The sequence below is a fragment of the Fistularia commersonii genome, chromosome 28 (assembly GCF_037954325.1).
Source record: "Fistularia commersonii isolate RoL2024-O1a breed Wild chromosome 28, RoL_Fcom_v1.0, whole genome shotgun sequence".
Taxonomy (NCBI): Eukaryota; Metazoa; Chordata; class Actinopteri; order Syngnathiformes; family Fistulariidae; genus Fistularia; species Fistularia commersonii.
In genome coordinates this window covers 13,267,790-13,293,682 of record NC_141311.1, presented here as the reverse complement: position 1 = coordinate 13,293,682, position 25,893 = coordinate 13,267,790, and the positions used below count along the sequence as shown (strand labels likewise).

At 41.4% G+C, this 25,893-nt stretch overlaps 2 protein-coding genes across 2 annotated transcripts; one reads left to right on the top strand and one right to left on the bottom strand.

Annotated features, from left to right (window-relative positions):
* Positions 1-6,661: 6,661 nt before the first annotated feature.
* LOC147217682 (myeloid-associated differentiation marker homolog) lies at positions 6,662-13,622 on the bottom strand. The gene is made up of 3 exons (XM_086175377.1): positions 13,298-13,622; positions 12,889-12,983; positions 6,662-8,484 (listed from the first exon to the last, which is right to left on the bottom strand). The coding sequence occupies exon 3, from the start codon at positions 8,369-8,371 to the stop codon at positions 7,490-7,492; it is 882 nt and encodes a 293-aa protein (XP_086031503.1). The 5' UTR covers positions 8,372-8,484; positions 12,889-12,983; positions 13,298-13,622; the 3' UTR covers positions 6,662-7,489.
* A 3,734-nt stretch (positions 13,623-17,356) lies between these two features.
* On the top strand, positions 17,357-24,977 carry pex19 (peroxisomal biogenesis factor 19). Its single transcript, XM_086175376.1, has 8 exons — positions 17,357-17,460; positions 19,426-19,514; positions 20,089-20,251; positions 20,337-20,422; positions 20,891-21,064; positions 21,137-21,301; positions 22,866-22,910; positions 23,555-24,977. The coding sequence occupies exons 1-8, from the start codon at positions 17,397-17,399 to the stop codon at positions 23,639-23,641; spliced, it is 873 nt and encodes a 290-aa protein (XP_086031502.1). The 5' UTR covers positions 17,357-17,396; the 3' UTR covers positions 23,642-24,977.
* Positions 24,978-25,893: the final 916 nt, after the last annotated feature.

Genomic DNA, 25,893 nt, shown 5'->3' with positions numbered 1-25,893 from the left:
CCAAACGTCTGAACTATCACCAAACCCATTGGTCTCTTTTCACGTTCAAACTTCTCAATCTCTATAGCCCAGGTGCCCCAAACACTAAGCCAGACTCCTCCTCTTCTGCCTCCAAACTGCTCCGTTGGGACTCTTTCCCCACCTCAGTCCGCACTCATCTCATTCACTGGGCCCACTCCTCCAAATTCTCTGCCCATCCTGGTATCAGCCAATCCGATGCCTTAATAAACTGCTGCTTCTGGTGGCTGACCTTGCACAGCCCTCCATTCATTTGCCTTGTCAAATGAACCCCTTTAGACACCTTACTTCCTGAGTGTCCTTGCGTTTAGGTTAGGCATGCCCTCCCAAATCATGACATATTGGCTTTTGTTTTGATTGGTTGCTGTATGTTGAAAGTCATATATGAGAATGATTATTTGATCCATATGAAAATATTGTTTTTATGAAGTTTCACACTAAAAAAAAGTATAATAAATTTGTAGATCTCAAAATAGAGTATTTACAAACATTATTTAACTCATTACACCGGTACATTTACAACCATTATCGATCTTCGAATACATTCTTCTTTCAGCTTTTCCCTTCAGGGGTCGCCACAGAGAATCAACTTTCTCCATCTAACCCTATTCTCTGTATCCTCCTCTCTCACACCAACTGCCTTCATATCCTCTCTCACTACGTCCTGTCACGGGACACGGTGGCGGACTCGGGCAGGGAACCACACCTCAGAGCAGAATCTGTGTTGAAAGCGCTTTATTATGTGGAACGGCAGGTAGGGAGTCGCTGGTAAGCCCCTGGCCCCGAGACAGAGTTGCACAGGGCTGGGTCTCACCAGGACGAGTTGCAGGCAGGGTGGCAGGACGGGTTACTGGCAGGACAGACCCCAGGCAGGGGGGGGTGAAGGGAAGAAGGGTCACAGCAGGGTCAGGGTCCAATGTTACACCGGCCGGGTCCGGTCGTAACGGGGTAAGGAAGGGTCATGGCAGGGTCAGGGTCCAATGTTACACCGGCCGGCTGGGTCCCATCGTAACGGGATAAGGAAGGGTCACGGCAGGGTCCAATGTTACACCGGCCGGCTGGGTCCGGTTGTAACGGGGGGGAGGAAGGGGCTCCACAGTGGTCTGTGAGAGCCACCATCCCCCAGCGCCAGGCAGAGCATGCCGCTGCCCTTTATAGGGATCTTGATTAGCGGCATCTGCTGCAGCTGGCGCCGATTACAAATTGGACCCAGGTGTGATACCCTGGCACGTCCATAAATCTTCTCTTTGGTTTTCCTCGAGACCTCTTGCCTGGCAGCTCCAATTCCAGCATCCGTCTACCTATATATTCACTATCCTTCCTCTGTACATGACCGAACCATCTCAGTCTGGCTTCTCTGACCTTCTCTCCAAAACATCGAACATGTGCTATTACTCTGATAGACTCATTCCTGGTCCCATCCATCCGGGTCACTGCCAAAGAGAACCTCAACATCCTCATCTCTGCAACCTCTAGTTCTGCCTCCTGTCTTTCGGTCGTTATAACAGTTTCTAGGCCATATAGCATCGCTGGTCTCACCACTGACTTGTATACCTTTCCTTTTATTCTGGCCAATAGTCTTCTATCACATAATACCATTGACACTTTTCTCCACCCATTCCAACCTGCTTGGACCTGTCTCTTCACCTCTTTTCCACACTCTCCGTTGCTCTGGACTGTTGACCCTAAGTACCTGAAATCCTCCAGCTTCTTGATCTCCACTCCCTGTAGCCGCACCGTTCTACCCCAGTTCCTCTCATTCACTCACATATATTTTGTCTTGCTGTGACTAACTTTCATTCCTCTCCTTTCCAGAGCATACCTCCACCTCTCAAGATTTTCCTCTACCTATTTTCTGTTCTCACTACAGATCACAATGTCACCCGCAAACATCATGGTCCATGGGGATTCCTGTCTAACCTCATCTGCCAGCCTGTCACCATTGTGAACAAGAGGGGGCTCAGAGCTGATCCCTGATGGAGTCCCACCTCCACCTTGAACTTCTCTGTTACCCTGACAGCACACCGTACCAGTGTCTCACAGCTAGCATACATGTCCTGCACCAGTTTAACATACTTCTCTGCCACTCCAGACTTCCTCATACAATACCAGAGCTCCTCTCTTGGCACCCTGTCATATGCTTTTTCTAGGTCTACAAAAACACAATGCAGCTCCCTCTGGCTTTCTCTGTACTCTGTACTCAACGCAAATACTGCATCTGTAGTACTCTTTCTAGGCATGAAGCCATACTGCTGTTCACAAATGCTGACTTCTGCTCTCAGTCTAGTTTCCACGACTCTTTCCCATAACTTCATTGTATGGCTCATCAACTTTATCCTCTATAGTTGCCGCAATTCTGCACATCCCCTTTATTCTTAAAAATAGGCACCATCACACTTCGTCTCCATTCTTCAGGCATCCTCTCACTCTCTAGGATCCTGTTGAATAATCTAGTCAGAAAATCTACCGCTGCCTCTCCTAGACACTTCCACACCTTCACAGGTATATCATCAGGACCAACTGCTTTTCCACTCTTCATCCTCTTCAATGCCTTCCTCACTTCACTTTTACTAATTTGTGTTACTTTGTGGTCTACAATAGTCACCTCTTCTACCCTTGCTTCTCTTTCATTTTCCACATTCATCAGCTCTTCGAAGTACTCTTTCCATCTTCCCATCACTCCTCTCGCATCTGTCAATACATTTCCCTCTCTATCCTTAATCACCCGGACCTGTTGTACATCCTTTCCAACATTATCTCTCTGTGACGCCAACCTGTATAGATCATTCTCACCCTCCTTACTATCCAACTATCACCTACATGTCCATTGAAGTCTGCACCAATTACCACTCTCTCATTTCTGGGAATATTCTGCATCACTTCATCTAACTCATTCCAGAACTTCTCCTTCTCTTCAAATTCACATCCCACCTGGGGGACATAGCTGCTAACAACATTGAGCATCACACCTTCGATTTTCAGTTTCAGACTCATAAGTCTATCTGACATTCTTTTCACGTCGAGGACGTTCCTAACAAACTCCTCCTTCAAGATAACTGCTACTCCATTTCTCTTCTTGTCAGTACCATAACTTAAAGCCTGCTCCTAAGCTTCTGGCCTTACTACTTTTCCAACTGGTGTCCTGGACACATAGTATATCCACCTTCCTTCTCTGCATCATGTCTACCTTTTCCTGTCAAGTCCCGACTCTCAGTCCCAGGCACTTTCCCTTCCTCCTCTCTCTCTGCTTCCGAACACGCACTCCTCCTCTTCTTCTTGTTCTTGAACCAATAGCGGTCGTTGTTAAACTGGTCTGGTATGATATGGTTATGGTTGACTCGCATGTTTGGTTTTGGCAAAAGTTTTACGCCGGATGCCCTTCTTGACGCAACCCTCTGCATTTATCCGGGCTCGGGACCGGCACAGGGAGACACTGCTCCGTGCCCCCCCTAGGCAGGCTTGGAGAGACACGGGCCAGTGCCGCCCTGAGGCTGCATTGAACTTCGAATACATTAAAATCCAAATAAGTAGGAAACATTTCATAATTATGCAGAATAGAATATTGATTTTTGTTTATTCATTGTGCTCAAATTGGAATGTTTATACTTCATATGAGAGCCTGTATCTTCTACTTTCGGCTTTTCCCTTCAGGGGTCGACCCGAAGCCTAACCCAGGGCTCAACCTTCACCATCTAAGCCTCCTCCTCCTCTCTTACACCAACTATCTTCCTATCCTCTCTCACAACATACATATATTTTCTCTTTGGTTTTCCTCTAGACCTCCTGCCTGGCAGCTCCAATTCCAGCATCTGTCTACCAATATATTCTCAATCCCTCCTCTGTACATGACCGAACAATCTCAGTCTGGCTTCTCTGACGTTCTCTCCAAAACATCGAACATATGCTGTTCGATGAATAGAATAATAAAATGAAAGTGCTTTAATAAAAAGTTGATATGATTTTCACATCACACTATTCGATCATGCCGATACTATTATATTGTACAGTGTTAGGATTGATTGGGAATTTTTAAAAAAAACAAGATTGTGCCTTGAAAATTGGATCATGTGTAAAAATCCTTTCTGGCCAATGGCAAGCAAGAAATTATCATTAGCTATGTATATACTGTGCAATTATGATCATCATTGTATCATTTTTCCTTTTCACATCTAAAAAAATGTCCAAGTCTAATATAAAATGTCCAGTCTAATATAAAAGTCTAATAACAATAGCAAACAAATCTTATACCCAAAACAAGTTTATTTAATTTTTTTCATATTTCATTAATTGAAGTCAATGCTGGAAAATTAAACAAATGATCAAACTTAACATGATTTACCTATTTAATTACTCATTTTGACTTGTCCATAAATCAGCTGCAAGCTCATCAAACTATGGGAAATTGATTGGAAATTTGAAGAGAAGAACATGAATACAATCATGTAAGTCAACCAAGATTTAAATTAAATGCCAAGAACTAAAATAATGATCAACTTAATGGTCAAAGTAATGGTGAAACATTATGTCGTTAATCAGGGGTGGTACTGACATATCAGTTTCGCCAACATTGCTGTAGGTTGTATCATTTATCAGTTACACAGATTCCATAAATCCTTGAGCAAGTAGAAGAAGTGGTGTTACCACAAATGCTAATATACACTGCTCACAAAAATTAAAGGAGCACTTTAAAGAAACACATTAGATACATCAGATCTCAATATGAGGTTGGATATCTACACAAATAATGACAGGGCAGTGTCTTAGGAACAAAAGGGTGACAAGTCTTTTAATGGAAATAAAAGTTTTCAGCCTACAGAGAGCTCAATTGTGTAGACACCATAAAATCAGAGTTAAATGAAGATGTGGCAGGCTAGTCCATTTTTTGCAAAACTTAATTTCCGCAACTCAAAATGCTTTTCAGTATCTTGTGTGGCCCCCACGAGCTTGTATGCATGCTTGACAACGTCGCGGCATGCTCCTAATGAGATGACAGATGGTGTCTTGTGGCATTTCCTCTCAGATCTGTGTGAGGGCATCCCTGAGCTGTTGTACAGTCTGAGGAGCAACCTAGCGGCGCCTAATGGACCGAAACATAATGTCCCAGAGATCTTCTATTGGGTTTAAGTCAGGGGATCGTGAAGGCCATTCAATTGTTTCAATTCCTTCATCCTCCAGGTACTGTCTGCATACTCTTGCCACGTGAGGCCGGGCATTGTCGTGCATTAGGAGGAAACCAGGACCTACTGCACCAGTGTAGGGTCTGACAATGGGTTCAAGGATTTCATCTCGATACCTTATGGCAGTCAGAGCACCATTTCCTAGGCAGAAGAGGTCTGTGCGTCCCTCTATGGATATGCCTCCCCAGACCATCACTGACCCACCACCAAACCTGTCATGTGGAACGACGTTGCAGGCAGCATAACATTCTCCTTGTCTTCTCCAGACGCTTTCACGTCTATCACAGGTGCTCAGGGTGAACCTGCTCTCATCTGTGAAAAGTACAGGGCGCCAGTGGTGGACTTGCCAATTGTGGTGTTCTTGACCGAATGCTAGTCGAGCTCCACGGTGCTGAGCAGTGAGCACAGGGCCCACTACAGGACGTTGGGCCCTCAGGCCACCTTCATGAAGTCTGTTCCTGACTGTTTGGGTAGACACATTCACACCAGTGGCCCTCTGGAGGTCATTCTGTGGGGCACGAGCAGTGCTCAGCCTGTTCCGCCTTGCACAAAGGAGCAGGTATCGGTCCTGCTGAGGGGTTGAGGACCTTCTACGGCCCTGTCCAGCTCTCTGAGAATAACCACCAGTCTCCTGAAATCTCCTCCATGTTCTGGAGATTGTGCTGGGAGACACATTAAACCTTCTTGCTGCAGCACGTGTGGATGTGCCATCCTGGAGAAGTTGGACAACCTGTGCAACTTCTGCAGCATTAAGGAATCGCCTCATACTGCCAGTAGAGATTTTTACGCAAGCCAAAATCAGCACGAGTGGAAAACCAGCCAAAATAGATCAAGAGGGAGAAACTTGAAATGACCTCCACATGTAAAACCAGTCCTGTTTTGAGGGTTTTCTAATTGTTGCCACAGAAGTGCACCTGCTGTTAATTCCATGAACACCAATACAGCTGAAATTGATTCACGAGGCCCTCAGCTGCTTAACCAGAAAATTATCAGACAGGTTTAATTCAATTCATGCGAGGCCCAATAAAAAAAGTGTTCCTTTAATTTTTGTGAGCAGTGTACATTATTTGTATCCGCAAGCAGGTTGAAATGGGTGGAGAAAAGTGTCAGGGGTACTAAGCGATAGAAGACTGAGCCAGAATGAAAGGAAAGGTGTACAAGACAGTGGTGAGACCAGTGATGCTGTATGACCTGAGAACAGTTACAATGACGAAAGGACAGGAGTTAGAGCTAGAGGTCGAAGAGATGAAGATGCCAAGGTTCTCTTTGGGAGTGACCCGGATGGATAGCATCAGGAATGAGTCTATCAGCGGACAGCACATGTAAGATGGTTTGGTGAGAAGCTCAGAGAAGCCAGACTGAGATGGGTCGGTCATGTGCAGAGGAGAGATAGTGAATATATTGGTAGAAAAAGCCAAAAGAAGAAGAAGCTCAACTGAAATTAAATAATCTGCACATTTAGCTTTATATCAAGTGGTTTTATTGAAATTCTGGATTACATTTTTCAACAACACTGATGTGGTTGCACACGTGAATGATAAACAGCAGAGAACAGAACAGTAAACAATTCTGACATCAAAGGAATACATAAAGTACAGTACACACACACACACACACACACACACACACACACACACACACACACATATATATGTATATATATATATATGTATGTATGTATTTGGTCTCATTACTTTCTTTGAAGAACAAACCAATTCTAACTAAACTGATGATTAATATGATTTCAACAGCACAAGTTTGATGTTATTTCATTTTTGATAAACATGACTTTAAACATACATTGTATATTAATATCAATAAGCACAATCTTATCTTCAACCGTAAAATCCACAATCTTCTGTAGTGAATATATATTCCTCCTGCTGATTTTAACTTGTAGATGATAATAATACACTGATGATCATAATTGTACAGTATATACATAGCCAATGATAATTTCTTGCCCACCATTGGCAAGACAGATTTTTTACATTTTCAAGGTACAATCTTTTTTTTTTGACATCCCCAATCAATCCTAACGGTGTACAATATAATGGTATCAGCATGATTGAATAGTGTGATGTGAAAATGATATCAACTTTGTATTAAGCACTTTTATTTTATTATTCTTAAACTAACGTGAGTATGATTTTTCTTCTTTTAATGACCCAAAGCACTATCATGCGATACATATTAAGTGCACTGACTTTGAACTCAGTTCAAGAGCCTTTCCGAAAAATCCCAATTCAATATGATTTATGACATACTAATGACCCTGACACCCACCCTCCTCTTCAAGCACTGATAAACACCAAGCGGGCTGAGTAGATCATATCGGTCAGGTAAAGGATGAAGTTGACTCCAGTGAGAACTGCCACTGCCATGAGCTTGTCCCACACACACAACCCTGGATGGTTGACACAGCTGGATGGCCTTTGTTTACTCCCACCGTGGTTGGGATCAAAGTTGAAGATGGGCCAGATGATGGTTGCAGACAGATAGAGGAGCACAGCCAGAAGGGCATAGGCAGAAAGGAACCGGGCAAAGGGGAATGGGAGGCAGCTAGTGCACTCTCCAACACAGAGTAAAATGATGGCAACTGACAGGATAAAACAGATGCAGTAGACAGACATGCAGTACTTGAGTGTATTGTGGCTGTTGTACAAAACCGGGTCACTCAGGAAGACGAAGATGATACAAGCCAAGAAGGTCTCACAGACCTTCAGGAGGCCAGGGGCTGTCGCCATATAACCAGTAACTTCTCCAGGACGAGCCTTACTGATGCTCACCTCGATCATGTAGGCAATTGTTGCAAGGGCTGAGAAGACAGTTGACACTATACGGTAGTCGTGGTCTGCACTCTTGCTCATTGAGCCCTTGAGGTAGTAGAGGGGAAAGATAATGGAGGCAGAGAGGCAGAGCAGAAGGGCATAACAGGCAAAGGTGATTGGGAAGTTTTTCCATGAAACGGGTGCTCTGGTCTGCAAGCCAAACAGCTCCACCAGCAGGACAAGTAGTGTGCCGGCAAAGCTGAAAGCCCAGCAGAAGATGCACCAGTTTCCAGTGCCATGGAGGTCTCTGCCACTATGCACAGTCACAGAGAATGCCACACAGGTGAAGACTAGGGCTGCCAAACGGGTCCAAAGAAGTGGGCTGGAGTGTAGAACAATAGCCATATTAGCACAATCTGTAGGTGATGACAGAAGCTGAGCATAAAGAGTTTCTTTGGCTTGTTTCTGTCTTTCTTTCTGTTTTTTTTTCTGCTTCAGATTTAACCCCAGGCATCAAACTGCAAGAGAAAACAACACACACATTATAATTAATTAATATCTATGTATTGAATTGAATTTAATTTAATTGATCAAATTGAATTCAATTATATTGCCCTTTAATCGTCTTACAGTGGGGAAATTTCAAGAAAGAAAAAAAGGAGAACAGGAGAACAAAGGCCGGAGAAGAGAGAAAAAGAAAGCCACTCCCAAACTAGGCTCCTGTAGGGGGGCACCATGTGGGATTTGGAAAAAACACCTCAGCACATAAGCAATATGATAAGACAAGTAAGATATTACATGATAAAGACATTAAACAGTACTTGAACACTTGCACATGTGGGAGGGGGGAGGGTGTTTGGGGTGGGAAGGAGTTGCAGCTCAGACACTGTGCGTATGTATGTATGTATGTATGTATGTATGTATGTGTGCATGTTTGTATCTATCTGTCTGTCTGTCTGTCTGTCTGTCTGTCTGTCTGGCTGGCTGGCTGTCTGTCTTTCTGTCTGTCTGTCTGTCTATCCATCTACCTACCTAGCTATCTATCTATCACCCAATGCCTATGGTGTTGAGGTTTTATGTGTCATTTAAACATTTTGAATGCAGTACAAGAACCCACCACAAGAGGGCTAAATCTCTGGTCAAGGACAAACTCAAGAGTTTGCATTCGATGAAAAACATAAAGCTGTTATTGTATTCTCATGAATGGACAAAACAATAAGTGAATGCATGAAACCACAATTTCAAACCATAAATAATGAATGCTCTGTTCTCATGCACACAAAAGCACATTATTATCTCATGAAATCTGTTCAACACTTCTTTTCTTTGCCTTGAATTAAACCTTGGACTGCATTCTCAGAAGCATTCCTCCAATGACAACAAGCTGTCTCAAACAGATTTTTCTCTATGCCAATGTTCTTTATCAGTGGGGTGCAACGACCTCTACTGACCCCACAGTTAGTCTGTTGTCATGATCGGGGAGAGCCTTAGTTATTCCATGACCACTCCCAGAGTGCAAATTAACTTTGGAAAGGACACCAATCATGGGTCCTGAACAGTACCTTCAAATAAATTTTAACACATTCAAAATGATTCCTAAGTGACCACTACATAGTCCTTGGGTGACAATATTTCAGTGTTAAATTAGAATCTTTAACACTTAATGAATGCTTTTAATCAGGACATCAATCAGTAAATACATTGAGTAATCCATGCATTGTCTTCCGCTTATCTTACTCAGGGCTGTGGGGGATGCTGGAGCCTATCCCAGCTGCCATCTGGTGAGAGAGGGGGTATACCCTGAACTGGTCACAAGTCAACTTTCCTGATTTACTAACCTGCATCATGTTTTTGGACTGTGGGAGGAAATCCATGCAGACGTGTAGAACATGAAAACTGCAAACAGAAATGGTCCCCTCTTGGAATTAAAGTAGGATCCTTGTGCTGTGAGGGTGAAGCGCGAACCACTGTGCCACCGTGCCACCCGTTAGATTGGTCTGTGGCACTTTTAACATTCAATATAATTGAATTGAAACAGTCTTTCATGAGACTGGATTTTAAGTCATGCCTGGGTTCTTGCCATACCCTATGAGGAATGAGGAATGAGGAACTACTACATTGAGATTTCATTTTACACTTCATATTTTTATTTGGCGTTTGAGGCTTCTTCAGTTTCACGCTAATGTTAAATGCTGCTTTTTATCCATCACATTATTCATATAACTAAAACTGAATCAGATTACAAGTGGCCAAGACAGTCAATCATCTAGACAAGTCTATTATTACATAAACACTTGTCGCAAGGCATGCTCGTCTTTGCTTTGCAGGACTGCCAGCTTGCACAAGACACCTTGTACAGTTTTCAAGGCTGAAAATCATGTTGAATGATGTATCAGCCTCGTGATTTAGGCACAAAGAAACAATTGGTATGGAAAAAAGTAGGATCAATATTTGCTCCAAAGACTTTTGACAAAAAAACATCTGAAAATACATATCCCCTCCTAACCTCTGAATGTGGGATAGGAAGAGCGTTGCATAAATAGCAGGCCAACTTCATCACAGCTTGCCATCCCATTTTTGGTTTTGAGCTTGTTCTTATTTTGATTTTTGGGGAGCAGGGGGTCCTTGTTGGCATTTGACAAACTTTGGCAAACATAATTCATTTGACTTGAATTTATCTGTAACCTCGATAGCGTGTCTTTCAGAAGGTCTGGACAAGACTTAAAATGGGCAATTACATTTGATTTTCATTATGGGGCGGTGTTGGGTAGGAGGTGGAGCAATCATCTCTGGAACCGAACATTCCTGGTTCAATTCCCAGCTCCTCCTAATGTGTTGAGCAAGATACTGAACCCCTACACTGAACACTGCTCTGCTGGTGGACGGCATGCCTACTGCTCATGATTAATCCATGATGGTTTAATTACAGATAATGAATTTCCCCACAGGGATTAATAAAGGATAAACTTTATTAAGGATACTTTAATACTATTCAACAACTATCAAACAGTAAAGGGAACAGGGAAATGCTACACTGGACTAAAGTAAAATCTTAGGGAAAAAAGAGGCCGAATGGAAAAAGAAGCCTCTGAAACTGCTAGGATGACTCATTGAAGGGGTGTGGGGCAAGGGAACCAAGGGTGGAAAGTGGGGGAAGCCATGAGCTGAAGTTGTAAATAAACACATATTTAAAACACAATGATAGTGAGGAATAGTAGGAGCTTGAGTCATTGCAGGGCCCCTTGCTTTAACAACCGTTCTTTCTTTCCATCTGTCTGATCTCCCCCTCCTCCCTTAGTTCTACAAAGATTTTCCACCTTACTAATAAGTTCCAGATGTACTCGAGTCTGACTGCTGCTCAACAACTGGTAAATCTGTCCCGTTTGACAAGCTCTATACTTTTCTTACTTCACTACTTATAGTCTCATTTGGCAGATAGCTCACTTTTCCATCAGTCATCCAGCCATCCAGCAATTCCAGTCAGCTTAATACCCTCCCTTCCTACTTTAAACATGGGTACCAATTAAATGTCATGTAAACCACTCAAAATAAACATATGCACAAGAGCTGGAAAAATTATATTACCACTCCTGCTCAACTGTTACTAGACATCAGTAATGAAACAGTTGAGTGAAATTGCAAAGAGAAAAAAAAAATCAAGTCTGTTATACTGTGTGCACCATGGAAAACATGATCACATTTATGGGCCCTCTTCCCCAAATGGAAGTGCTTAAAATAGGTTCACAAATAGGTTTCACAACAGGACAGCAAACAGGATGTTAAAGCCATCACAACCTTAAGCACATAGATGGCCCCCACACACATGCGCGCACATACACACGTGCGCACATACACACGCGCGCACATACACACACACACACACACACACACACACACACACACACACACACGCACACACACACACACGCACACACACACACACACACACACACACACACACACACACACACACACACACACACCATAAAACACTGATTGTCTTGATTGTCTCAGACATTGGGTCATGCTTTCTGCTGGTCTGGTAGTCATGTCACAATATTAGTAACTTGATTTAAGCTCTAACCCACTTAGGGTAGAAACACAAGACAGTCTGTGAGCAAGCAATCCCAAGGCTGTGTTTGTGTGCATGTGTGGATTATACCATTGTGATTTTGCAAAAGCTGTGGAATCCCATATCAATATTTTGGAAATAAAAAAACATTATCTGTCAATCCTTGGAATCAATTTATACTATCTAAAAAAGAACTGTTTAACTCCCATCTCACTTTGTCTGAAGTTATGATTTTTTAGTCTATAAAACTACTTTTTATGGATGTCCATAAAGTATTGTCAGATTGAGTAATAATATAAGTAATCAGCTGATGCCCCAAAGGCCGCAACAACCTCCTCCACATGTTTCTGAGGGTTATCACTGAGTATCTGATTTTGAAGTTCACAAAGCCTTGAGAGTAATTTGAACCATGTAAATCATTGTAGCTGAGTCGCCTGCAGAGCCATTCATTTGGAGTGAAAGTGGGTGTGATAACTGCCGCGCCCTATTCCCAACTCACACACACACACACACACACACACACACACACACACACACACACACACACACACACACACACACACACACACACACACACACACACACACACACACACACACACACACCACTACTAAAAATGGCTGAGTTTTTCTGATTTGGGAACCCAAAAAGAAAAAAAAGAAATCGCACTCAGAGCAAAAATTCAAAAAAAAGTTGGATTTGGAAATATTCAATAGGTAACTCTTCCGTTTCGCAGGAAACTCCAAAATCTCTCCATAGATCATCTTAACGCCATAAGCACAATAATCAACATGAAACCAAGTAAAACAAAGCACACGATCGACATTCAACGTTTACAGGGCGCGTTTACCTTGGAGTGTTGCCTCCGGCAGCTGCAGCAGATGTCCAAACGAATCCAGCGGCAGAGAGCGGGATCCTGACATGACTTCTCCACAGTTCCCCGCCCTGCAAACCAAATTAGGAATCAAATGTCTGGAGCATTATTCACATATGTCTGCACTCTCCCCATCTTCCTCCTCCTCCCACAACCCTCGAGGTACGATGTTCCCCCTGTATCGTGTGCAGGCACACCCGGCAAACCATATCACCATATGGGGTCTTAATCCATTTGGATCTATGAAAGAGTCAATCCACAACCAATTAAATTCAAATTGATTCGTTTTTAAAACTTTGGTAAGTTCCTGAGAAAGGGGAGGCAACACAGATCCAGCAGTCATCTGTTCACCTTCCTTGTAAATAAACCCCTTAAAACGCCTTACCTCCTCAGAGTGTTCTTGCATTTGGGTCAGGTACCTTCCAAAATCATGACAGAACAATCCAGCCATTCTGACCCAGCGGACACTCTCAGGAGAGGCCTAGAGTCGCTCCCAGTCTCGCAGCTGTGCCCATCCGGAAGCCCAGCTACCTGTCCGTCTGGATGTAAGGTTATCAGTCTTTGCAGTTCTTCACCAGAGAGCTTCGTCAAGCACTTCGAGGACAGATTGTTGTCTAGAGTGGGTACTTCCACATGGACCCCTCTTCTGGGTGGATTCTCATCACCTCCTTGTTCCAGAATTCTACATCTCGCATTTCCTATGAAGTTCCTGAGACTCCTGTGACAAGACCCAAGAGGATCCACAGTCATCCATTCTCTTCCTTTGTTAATAAACACTGTACCGCCACAGAGTGTTCTTGCATTTGGGTTAGATAGCTTCACAAAATCATGACATACAGTGTGAATAAATCCAGTTATGAACATTCTAGAAAGTGATGTATATGTGTGACAACGGCTCAATACATGGACTATATTTGTTGGTCTGCTGTGTATAAATCCATGGATTGTTTATCTATTTTGCTTGAGGCAACCACAACATTTATCTCTGAATACCATCGATTGTTTATACTACCGATTTCCAAAGCAAACAAATGTGAGGTCTTTGTATATGTGGTACATTCTGTGGGGATTTTCATAGCTGCTCATCCCTGTGTAAAAGAAAACAATGGGCATTTTTCTGAATTGTTCAATTCTTTGGTGTGTGACCTTTCAGCAAGACGCAATTGTACTTGACGTTGTTTAAGCCCCCAAGTTGCAAACTGCATGTCTTAGGCTAGCCCACAAAATGATATAAGTGGGTATTTAAGATAGTACAATAGTCATCCCCACCTGATTAATGTTGATTAAAGCCAGCTGCATGACTTTGATTTCAAAATATTTTAATTTGTTTCCCAGACATTGATATTGCAGTCCAAAAGACTATTTATTCCTTTTGCCTGGAGGTCCAGGTTTAGCACAGTGTGCTGTAACCTGTAAGAGGCAGACTTAGTCAAAGGTTTCATAAGAGGCTTTTCAGACAGAAATTAGGGTTGTCCGCCACACTAACCCCTTCCCCAAAACCCCAGAATGGACCACTGGAAACAACCCGACCATGACGGGGAACCTGGGACAGAAACACAACTTCATCTGCCACCCTGTGCGCCAGTTTAGGCCTGTCCAACATGATCCACTCTCTATGGCCACCCATATCTAGCACAAAACCTTTAGGGCCGGTCTCAAAGACATTAGACATCATAAGGGGGTTGGAGAGGTGAGCGGTGAGAATCATGTAACATAGAATGCCCTATGCTGCTAAGCACTATATCAGTGACTATGTTTTCCATTGCATAGAGCTCAGAGCAGTGCATCACTCAGAGGTCTAGTTGGGGATTAGAGGAGAGGAGGTCTGGCTGCCTTTTCCGTTCTATCATACTGTACATGCCGTTGATGTCTCCTCATTGCACAGCTGTAGCCAATGTTGTAGATAGAGCTTCATGAGGCTTTTTGAACTATATTTCCTGAGAACAAATAAAGTATTGGGGTTAGGGGTGCATTTGTAGCTGATGAAGGTGATTCTTTATGAGACTGGAGCAAGTTCAATTGAATTGACTTCAAACCAGCCATGGGTACAATATGACTGTCAAGGTTGTATTGTAGATGGTATCCCACAAAACACAAAAGGACTATTTTATTATCTCTCTATTCTAAATAGGGCTGGGCAGAACAGAGTTGGAGCAAATCAAGAGAGATTTTTGGGAGAGATTTTTTCAAGGGCACAATTAGAATAAAAATCAGAATGCTTAATTGATCCCAAGGGGGAAATTGCTTAAAGGAACGCCTATACTTTAGCCGGATTTGAAATTTAACTGATATAGGCTCTGTGAGTGTCAGCAGCTTGTCTCTAGCATACAAGTGCAGGATCCAAATCACAGCCTGCACTGTCAGGCTGTTTCAGGTTTGAAGGACACCAAAAAAGGTAGCCTAGTACATTTGGTGCCAGTTAGGCTAAAGGGTCGGAACAATACTCAGGAGCATTTCCCTGCTTGGCAGAGTCCAAGCCGACGTTTCTGTTGTTTTCTCCTTAGCCTTTTTGTTTCCAGAGCTTAAAATGTTTCCTATTTAACACATGAATGGGGCTATGGTTGGTAGACACTGAGACATAGCCCCTTTCCAGCGGGCCTATGCAGGACACTTATGGGCCTAGATGGGCTTTTCAGGAGTCTTGGTGTAGGAGATGGTATATTTTAGTTATATTAGTTGGGAGAGGCTTATGCTCCCTGCTCCCTTTTTACTGCTCAGGTGATGAGCTAGGCAGCAGCAAGCATAGAAGACAGATCACTAAATCAGTAGTAAGTGTACAGCCTGCTACTAGCAATTGGTCAGGGCACTGCACTTTATGCCTCACATAAACCCTGCAACGCAGATAGATGGTATCCACATATACCCAGAATAAATAAAGGGAATTCAACATATTGCCAAACTACATTCAGCTTCCCAAAATTGGACAGTAATGAGCATGGGCAAATAAAATCAAGGCTGAATAAAAGATAAACAGAATGCAGAGAGGAATATACTAATGGACAGAACCAAACCCCTGACATGATATCTGGAGCTGGATGATTATTGCCACAAGGTGGCACCAGGTCTTTAAAAAAGGTCAGTCATTTGATGTGCATTGATGTGTCTTGATTGAGTAGGAGGGCATCAATGATCAGAGACTATTGATGCGTGGATCAGTGCTCATTTTAACTGGTCAGTTGGCAACTGGCATGTATCTACAGAAAAGTCTGTTTGAAAAATTGATTAGTGTAACATAACTGTATTTCATTGCAAACAACCATGAAAAGAACAATGACTCCATTAATGCCTCACAACTTTGGGCTTTTGTTATTTTTGATGTAATTTCACTGCACCAACACATTGAGTTAGCCACTTTCACATTGAAAATTATTTCAGTTCATCTAAGTTCAGTTTATCGAAGATTGTGAATAATATTTCATTGTATCAGAGTAGTCTATGGGTTAAATGGAGTAACTGATGGTATTAGAAAATTACACTTTCAAGAAATCCTTAATTTACATGTAACATCTAAGAGGCAATGTTATTTGAATGCAAACATCTTTATATTCAACTATCATTGTAATAAACTGAATGGATTTTCACCAGTCAGCACTTTTGAATTGTATACTCTTTTTAAGTGCTAGACAATAAATAAATCAGATGAAGGTTAAAAAACAAAAGTGTGGAGAAAAGGAGCTCAGAAATGCAATACAACTTGGCACAATCATTTTTTTTTTACAATTAAAAAAGCTAGGGAGGAGTGGGAAAAAGCATTGAGTGAACTGGCTCAGGAGGAGCCAGACCTGCTCCAGCGATTCCAAAACCTCTCAGCAGCTGCAGGGAAAGTTGGTAAGATATATCATTTTGATTTGTGGGGTTAATTAAATATCCTTACCGCCTAGTAAATTAGGTGTTACATTTATACGCTTTTTATACGCTTTATAGCTACACAGCAGTTCACCGGTTGTCTGAAAGACACACTCCGTGGTCTAGCCAAAAATAAGGACAACATGCAGGTGGGTCAAATTGGAGAAGAAAATATGTTCTGCTTCCCACCTCTTTTTGGTGTGTTATTAACCTGCTGTAAGTTATAACGATCAAAAGCACACTTTGTATGATTTTTCGTCCGAAAGAAAAGTCTTTACTGTCGCAAAAGCCCACTAATGAGGGTATTTAGAAACTCTAGAAATATTGTCAGGCTCATGGGGTGGAAGCCAAAAAAGGATAAAGCAGAAACTAAAAGATTTTCTGGACTGGGAGGATTAAATGTCAAAAACTAACACACAAATCATCGAAAAGTAAATCAAGGAAGCAAAAACCAAAAAACGAGCATTACATATTACTGGCAACCTAAAGTATTGAGATCGTAATCTCTAAAACATTCCAGTTCCAAGTTGCCTTGAACCAAACATGATCGACAAACATAGACGTGACGTAAATTTTGTGCGACGCCCAGGACGTTCATTTGCTTAGACACCGCTGCTGCCGGAGGAGCTGGTAGAATTATGGCGTCAGCTTCCGCAGATTCTACTACAGGACACGATACAGAATTAGATGAACTACTAGACAGTAAGTTTACACTTGGTCATGGCATCGTACTCGAACTATATGTATGGTGTTGGTAGTAGTGTTGCTTAGAAAGAACGAGTAGATGTACTTGAGAAGTGGGTGTCAGATGACGTTCTGGTGGTGACAAGATGCTGCTCAAGTCCAGAACAAGTTGACCCGTTGTGCTCATAACCTATGATTGTCTCAAATTCCTCACGGCGTCAAAGAAGTGTTTACTCTATGTTCGTGTCATTGCAACGTTGGACCAATCCCCCTCGAATTCAGGATCAAGCTAGTGGTCAATCCGAGTCCACCTAATGTTTTGGTACAGTGTTCAGGAGTTTTTATTGAAAGACTGCACAGTGTTTGGGAAACCACCGCTAAAATGGCGGCTGAACAGCCCAAGTAACTTATTTTTTAGATTTTACTTATACACATCCCTACAGGGCCCCTCACCACCCTATACTGTTGGTACTCCAGGCGAGTTTAACACGAAACACTCACACACCAACGCAAGACAGGGGAAACAACCAAATATTTGATGTTAGCTTTTCATACACCATTAAATGACATGCGCATTAACAGCCACTCAATGGTCTAACCGATCTAGCAGTAAGTAAGAGGTAAAGGAAACCGCAAACAGTAAAATTGTAAAGGGGATATTTGATGAAATAGTAAAGGTTGAAACCTTGGAATCACTCATTCTAAAGAAGGTCTACATTTGGTTATTTATTTTATTTAAAGTGTTGTGTTGTAAGAAAAAATATGTGAATTTTGGAATTGTCAAATATAACATGTTTCGCTATTTAGTGGATAAGCAAAATAGGCATACAACAAAATAGCACAAAAATGTGAAAAAGAAAGATAATATGCTTGTAGCAGTAATTTCACATATGGTCAGGATATGGGTTATGTATTGGGTGGCTGTTGCTCTGTTGGTAGAGCAGGTATCCCTCCATTTTGAAGGTTGCAGGTTCAATTCCCTGTCTCCAACTCCATGCTCAAGGTTCCTTGGCCAAGACACTAAACCCCCAATTGGTCCTTAGCGCCGTGCTTTCAGTATGTGTGAATGTAAACCACTTTGGAACCACCCGGAGATTAAAGTGGTTTATAAGTGGGGACCATGTATTGAATGTGTTGCCAAATAAGTCTGTGTTGTCATAACAAACACTACCTTTTTTTTTTTGGGTTGGGGGGGGTAACGGAACTCTTCTTCCAGTGGTGTCAGAGAACCTCTAATAAAACACAGGTGTGACATCATGGCAATGATATAAAGTACTTTACTTTCAAAAAATATTTGTTGCTAATGTTTATAAAAAAAATTCTGACATTACATTCAACAAAAAACAAAATATAAGTATACTCTCCTCCTGACTGCAAATATGTCGCTCGTAGCTTAATATGGTTGTTAAATTGAGAGAAACCTTACAATGTCAGAAAATTTAGATTTGTCTACTACTAAAGAGGCATTACCGTTGTTAGCGCCTCTGCCTCATGCCACGAAGGACCCTGGTTCAATTCCAACAGGGGGCCTTCCCATGTCTGCATGGGGTTCCTCTGTATTCTCCTGTTTCCCCCCACAGACCAAAATCAAGCAGCAGGTAAATTGGCTAAATACATGAATGGGAGAGTGAATGGTTGATTATGTCTATATGTAGCTCTGCGATTGACCGGTCACCCTCCCCCTCAACAATTAACTAGCTGGGAAGGGCTCCAGCACACCTGCGACCCTGAGGCGAATAAGTGGTCAACAATAAATAAATTAGATGAAGATTGAAAAACAAAAGTGTGGAAATAAGGAGCTTAGAAATGCAATACAATTTGGCACAATCATTTTTTTTACAATTACCTGAAAAACAATTGTACTGCTCATACTGGGCTACTAAAAAGCAAATGTGAAAAGTGATGTTTTTATTTGAACATATTACAATAATCATGTCATTGTATTTGACTGGTGAACATGTTTCTGTTGTTTCCTACTCTCAGGTGCACTGGAGGACTTTGATAAGCCAGCTGCGCCTCCAGTTCCTGAACCTAGATCTCCACCCCCCACAGCCATCAGTGATGCAGTGAAGGTTTATGCAATAATCGTGCTGTTTGAAAGCTTGGATTTTGTTTGCCTGCCTGCCTTAGTTTACAGAGGATATCCCGTTTTTGTTAAATGGAAGCAGGAAAGTTTACAATCAATAATATAGTGTCTTGTTAGAAAAATAGGTTATTTTGGCTGCACAGGGCGCAGGTTTCTGTACATAAGTTCTGTCAATGAAATGTGCACCCTTATTTTGTGTTATCTTTACATTCACCAGCCCATTTGCCAAGCTATTGATTCATCCTGTTACCCCATTCATTAATTATAGTTATTGCAGGTTTGCAAATGGTGACCTGAGGGTGATGGGACTCTAGGAATTTGTGTTTGATAAACCGTCAGTATTAATTACTTCAAACTTTAGATAATGTTGTATTAGAGCTAATTGCTACACAGTATACTGTTAAGTATCCTACAGCAGATTAGCTGCCATCAGATGTCAAACTAATATGAGGAAGAGCTTCACTAAATGTAACATTTTTGATGATGATAAGATTGCTATTTAAATGATAGTAATTGTGCAGTTGAAATTTAAACTTGGTCATTTCTATCACCTTGTGTAGCCTCCCATGCTTGAGGACTGTAAGCTCTTTGAGAGTCTCTTTGAGGGAGAGATGGCGAACCAAGCTAGGGAGGAGTGGGAAAAAGCATTGAGTGAACTGGCTCAGGAGGAGCCAGACCTGCTCCAGCAATTCCAAAAACTCTCAGCAGCTGCAGGGAAAGTTGGTAAGATATATAATTTTGATTTGTGGGGTTAATTAAATATCCTTACAGCCTAGTAAATTAGTTGTTACATTTATATGCTTTACAGGAACAGACAAAGCCTCTCAACAGGAGTTTACCTGTTGTCTGAAAGACACACTCCGTGGTCTAGCAAAAAATGCAGACAACATGCAGGTGGGTCAAATTGGAATAGAAAATATGTTCTGATACCTACCTCTTTTTAGTGTGATAATTAGCTGCTGTTATTTATAAAGTTCAAAAGCACACTTTGAATGATTTTACTTCTGAAATAAAAGTCTTGACTGTCAAAACTATCAGAAACCCGCTAATGAGGTATTTAGAAACTCTAGAAATAATGTCAGGCTCATAGAATGGAACCCAAAAAAGATAGGAGAAAGCTGAAACTAAAAGATGTTCTGGACTGGGAGGATTAAATGTCAAAAACTTAACACAAATCAAAGAAAACCCTTCCCATCTACTTTTGAAAAATGAACACATATATTCAGCTAATGCAAGAATTGTATAGCTTTTCACTTAAGATTATAAAAATGTCAGTACGTAAATTACGGAAGCAAAAAGCGAAAACTGAGCTATACATTAAACCGGAAGAAGTTAATAATTGGTGGCTTTATTATGATTCAGTCTGCAGGGCTAGCAGGAGATGATCTTGTTAAAGCTCTTGAAGGTTTAGGATTGGATGACAACAGTGAGGGAGGCAGTGAAGAAGGAAACATCCTGCCTATAATGCAGTCTATCATGCAGAATCTTCTCTCAAAAGAAGTGCTCTACCCATCTCTTAAAGAGATTACCACTAAGGTTTGTATGATCAAAATAAGAGGTACTTTTGTCTGTTCTGATGTGATGGCTGATGTTCTCTACTGCTCAAAGTACCCTGAATGGCTGGATGTGAACAAGCCAAGCCTTAGCACTGAAGAATACAAGCGCTATGAGCAGCAGTCTCGAATCATGGGAGAAATCTGTAAGCAGTTTGAGAAGAAGGATGAAGAGGACAAAGATGCTACATTCGACATCATTATGGATCTGATGCAAAAGGTAACTTTTATCCTTTTCATACTGCATTTTAGTTCGTCATTGTGAAATCTCTGATATCAGTTTAAGTTGGTTGCTGAATTTTTTTGGCTGTTAAGTATTAAATATTAATATACTTTGTTTCAATGTAAATGTCAGCTTATTAGTACTATCTATCTTGCATATGAAAGACATTGCATTCAAAAGAAAACAGAATTCACAAATGCAACCAATATTAAGTGTGGTAAAATATTGCAACACAATTATACAATTATAATTATGTAAATTAATTAGTTGTTTGCATTTTAGATCAAATGCACTATTCGGCAATGTAAATAGCTTTCCAGAGCGGAAACATTTGTAAAGGCAAATGTGACTGATTCTTCTTTTGTTTCAGAAAGTTTAATTAAGATCCATGTAGACAAAATTATGATTTACAAATGTGTCGGAAAGCAAAATGGAGCAAGTATTCAGTAAATGGATACTTATGTTATTTATAATTATTGAATTTGATATTTCTCCTGTCCAACCTAGCTTTATTGGGAATGGGGGTCATGATAAAGCAAAGCAAAGCAAAGCAAAGCAAAGCAAAGCAAAGCAAAGCACAATAAACAGTGTTCAGAGTGGCCCAGACTTCCCTCTTTCTGGCCACTTTGTCCCACTGTTGTGATAGAATCACAAAGCTTTCCCAGGCCAGTTGAGTAATCGAATGCGTCCAGCATGTCATGGGTCTTCCCCAGAAAAAAAATCCTTGTAGGCCCTGCCTGGAACACCTATCCAGGGAGGTGTGCAGGAAGCATCCTGACCGGATACTTAAGCCACCACATCTGACACTTCTCACTGTGGAGGATCAGTGTCTCAACCCTCACTGGAAACAAACCCAAATTACTGTTTGCAGCATGGAGTAGGCTCTCATACCAGTCATGGGGACTAAATGGCCTGTATAAGAGCGTCAGCTGTCTCTCGAGCCTCATAGACCAAAAAGGCGTGATGGGACTCTGCCAGCTTGACAGCATCCCTTACTGCTAGTGTTCATAAACAGGTTAGGGATGTTTTCGCCATGACAGGCACTGACCAGTTTATGGTCACAGCTCTCGTGACTCAATGTCTCCAGCCTTCTCTGACATGTGGTTGAAGTTCTCCTGGAGGTGGGAACTGAAGCTCTTTCCGAAAGAACCAGATGCTTTCAAGAGACCCTTACAATACATTTGGGCTTGACACAGTGACTAAGTCAACCACAAAACTGTGGCCTTGGGAGTCCTGGTGCTAAGTGCACATATTTACACTCTTATTCTTGAACATGGTGTTTGTTAGGGACATTCCATGATTTGCACAGAAGTTCAATAACAATACACCACGGTCCCATGTCTGGGCAGGGGAAAACTAGGTCCAAAGTTGTTGTGTCTTTAAAGCTTCTCACCTAGAGCCTTTGATGACCCTACTACAGTCATAGAACCACTGACAACTTAGCTTTTAGGATCACTGGGATGTTTCAAAAAATTCCAGAGGATCACAACTTGAAGTCTTAACCTTGATGTTAGTCATTTTACACTAAATTATACTGATATCCTTACTCTTTCCATTACAGTTACAAGATCTTGGCCAACCACCTAAAGAGCTGGCAGGAGATGCAGTAAGTCTCACCATTGCTCTGATGAAATTATTCTAATTGGTGTATTTTGGTGTTTTGACTTATAAAACATGTTTTGTTCATGTAAATGCTGTCACGTTTTAACCATGTGTGACACTTTAGTATGAGTTGGAAAACTTCAGACAACCAATTTTAAAATTGTGTATCAACAGTGCTCCTGTTTGCCCTGTGTGTGATTATCAATCGCCATTGGTTGGCTCTAAGTAATTACATAGGCTGTCCCTATAACCATCCATTTTCTTTAAGTCTGAATTTCTCTCTTGGTTGTCTTAATTGAGATCCTCACAGTGATTTCCACATTTCATTTTTCTCCAAGATATTATTTTTTGATCTTTGAAGATCAGCTTTATCTCAAATGATTTTATACATGAGAAATAATCTTGTTGTATGGTTTAAGTCTTAAACATTACTCATCCAGTACACATTAAATTCTGATTGAAATAGCTATCACAATTTATGGCAGGCTAATGATAGTTATTATTATGATCATTATTATCATTATTATCATTATTATCATTATTATCATTATTATCATTATTATTATTATTATTATTATTATTATTACCCAGTTTATGTTCAAACCTAGTTTTGACATGCCATATTTTTCCATTCTTCTTTATCTCCAGCCTCCTGGTTTTAACTTTGACATGGATTCCCTCAACCTTCCAGGATGTTCTGGTGCAGGGGCAGCAGAGCAGTGCTCCATCATGTGAGGAGGCTCTTTCTTTCAAAGTCACTGTAGCTGGAGGGACATGGTGGTCATCAGCAATGTGGAGGGAATGAACGGAGGCGTTTAAGACACAGTGTCCCTCAGAGTGCAACCAGACCTTGGACAGTGTTTGTCCTTAAGTTTGTTTGAATTTTCGACTTCTTACAGACTGATTTAACCAGGGACTACGTTGCCACACACCTTCCCAATCTACACATACAAGAACAATTTAACATCTTTGCATTTGTTTTTCTGCAGTTTCTATGATTAGTTCACTGATTGATATTAACAGCCTGCCTTTCTCAAGTAACTTCCCATTGCTGTTCTATACATAGATTTTTACAAAACAGCTTATCCTAGAGGTGTAATCTGTCACGCCACTTCACAGGTGCAGAATGTGCCTTTGCTTTTATGTCTCAACGTGATGGATGTGCTTCAGCTAAAAACTATATATGATATAGCTTTCCAAGTGTCAGGAACTTTCATTACCATGACAGTCGTGGTTTGATTCATGTAGTGATTAGTCAGTATAGTTATTAAACTTAATACTCACCTCTGCACAGGACTTGACTTAATTGATTAATGTAAGGAACTTTGCAGCACATACTGAAATTCAAATCCTTCCTCAAATGCTCATCCCCTTGTCCAGTTACTGGTTTAAAGTCATGTTCAATGATTTCAGGATTTCTTTGCTTATTTATCACAATCATTGTAATATAGAACTACTGAGCATATGGCTTTGCTTGGCATCTCAAGTGTTTTTATGTACAGTATAAAATTTTCTTTTAGTAGGAGGTACGATGAAAACCTTATAGAGCTAAATAGACTGTAAAATATACAATGAACACTATCCGTTGTACCCTTCATTCAAATATTTCCTCCAGAAAAGTAAATGTTTTCAGCAGAAAATTGGAGACTAATTCCCCCAAAAGATACAGCAATTCTCTGCTGAGTGAGACACCAACAGCCTGATATAAGTACATTCTGGTTTCAACAGCTGTTCATGCCTTTGGCAACTTTTTACTGGATAATATTGTCACTGTTTTTCTTTGTGATGACAAAGAGTAAGCAGACAAACAGGCAGAGAGGCCGGGCATAGGTTAATCAAATATGTTTATAATAAGTGGTAGCCAGAAAGGGTTCTAATAGCAATGCACTGAGACAAGAGCAGTGTTACATCATACAATTTTCTATGAACAGCTTTCAGCACAGGGAGGACTGGCTCAATCTATTCAGTTCTTGGGGCTGACACAAATAGGCCTAAACAGTGCAAATAGTGCAATTGTTTATTGACACTTTGGTTGTACTTTTGTAAATGTAAAAAATAAAATACGGAAATTTTAAGGGTTTTGCACTATTAGCAGCGTTTTGTTCAGTGTTGAAAGAGATAATGTGAAATATGAAAAAGGCAATTTTACTGCAGTGTGGACTTAAATCTCTCAACTTGGACTTGAGTTTTATATTCTATCTATCTATCTATCTATCTATCTATCTATCTATCTATCTCTATCTATCTCTCTCTATCTCTCTCTATCTCTCTCTATCTCTCTCTATCTATCTCTATCTATCTCTATCTATCTATCTGTCTATCTGTCTGTCTGTCTGTCTGTCTGTCTGTCTGTCTGTCTGTCTGTCTGTCTGTCTGTCTGTCTGTCTGTCTGTCTGCCTGCCTGCCTGCCTGCCTGCCTGCCTGCCTGCCTGCCTGCCTGCCTGTCTGCCTGCCTGCCTGCCTGCCTGCCTGTGATGTTTTATATATGTATCTATATATATGAAGGTTAGTGTCACAGTGAGACAGAAGTTACACTTATATCTTCTTCTTCTTCTTTCGGCTTTTCCCGTCAGGGGTCGCCACAGCGAGTCAACTTTCTCCATCTCACCCAACTCTCTGTATCCTCCTCTCTCACACCAACTACCTTCATATCCTCTCTCACTACGTCCATAAATCTTCTCTTTGGTCTTCCTCGAGACCTCTTGCCTGGCAGCTCCAATTCCAGCATCCGTCTACCAAGATATTCTCTATCCCTCCTCTGTAAATGACCGAACCATCTCAGTCTGGCTTCTCTGACCTTCTCTCCAAAACATCGAACATATGCTGTTCCTCTGATAGCCTCATTCCTGATCTTCTCTGCGTTGAGAATGCTAATAGAAAAGTACAAATACTGCATCTGTTGTACTCTTCCTAGGCATGAAGCCATACTGCTGTTCACAAATGCTGACTTCTGCTCTCATTCTAGTTTCAACTACTCTTTCTCTTTA

Excerpts from the sequence above, each read along its gene's own strand:
- LOC147217682 (XM_086175377.1), bottom strand. The coding sequence starts at position 8,371 with ATGGCTATTGTTCTACACTCCAGCCCACTTCTTTGGACCCGTTTGGCA.
- pex19 (XM_086175376.1), top strand. The coding sequence starts at position 17,397 with ATGGCGTCAGCTTCCGCAGATTCTACTACAGGACACGATACAGAATTA. Across the intron at positions 20,423-20,890 it reads AAAATGCAGACAACATGCAG|TCTGCAGGGCTAGCAGGAGA; the intron begins GTGGGTCAAATT and ends ATTATGATTCAG. Across the intron at positions 21,065-21,136 it reads TTAAAGAGATTACCACTAAG|TACCCTGAATGGCTGGATGT; the intron begins GTTTGTATGATC and ends TACTGCTCAAAG.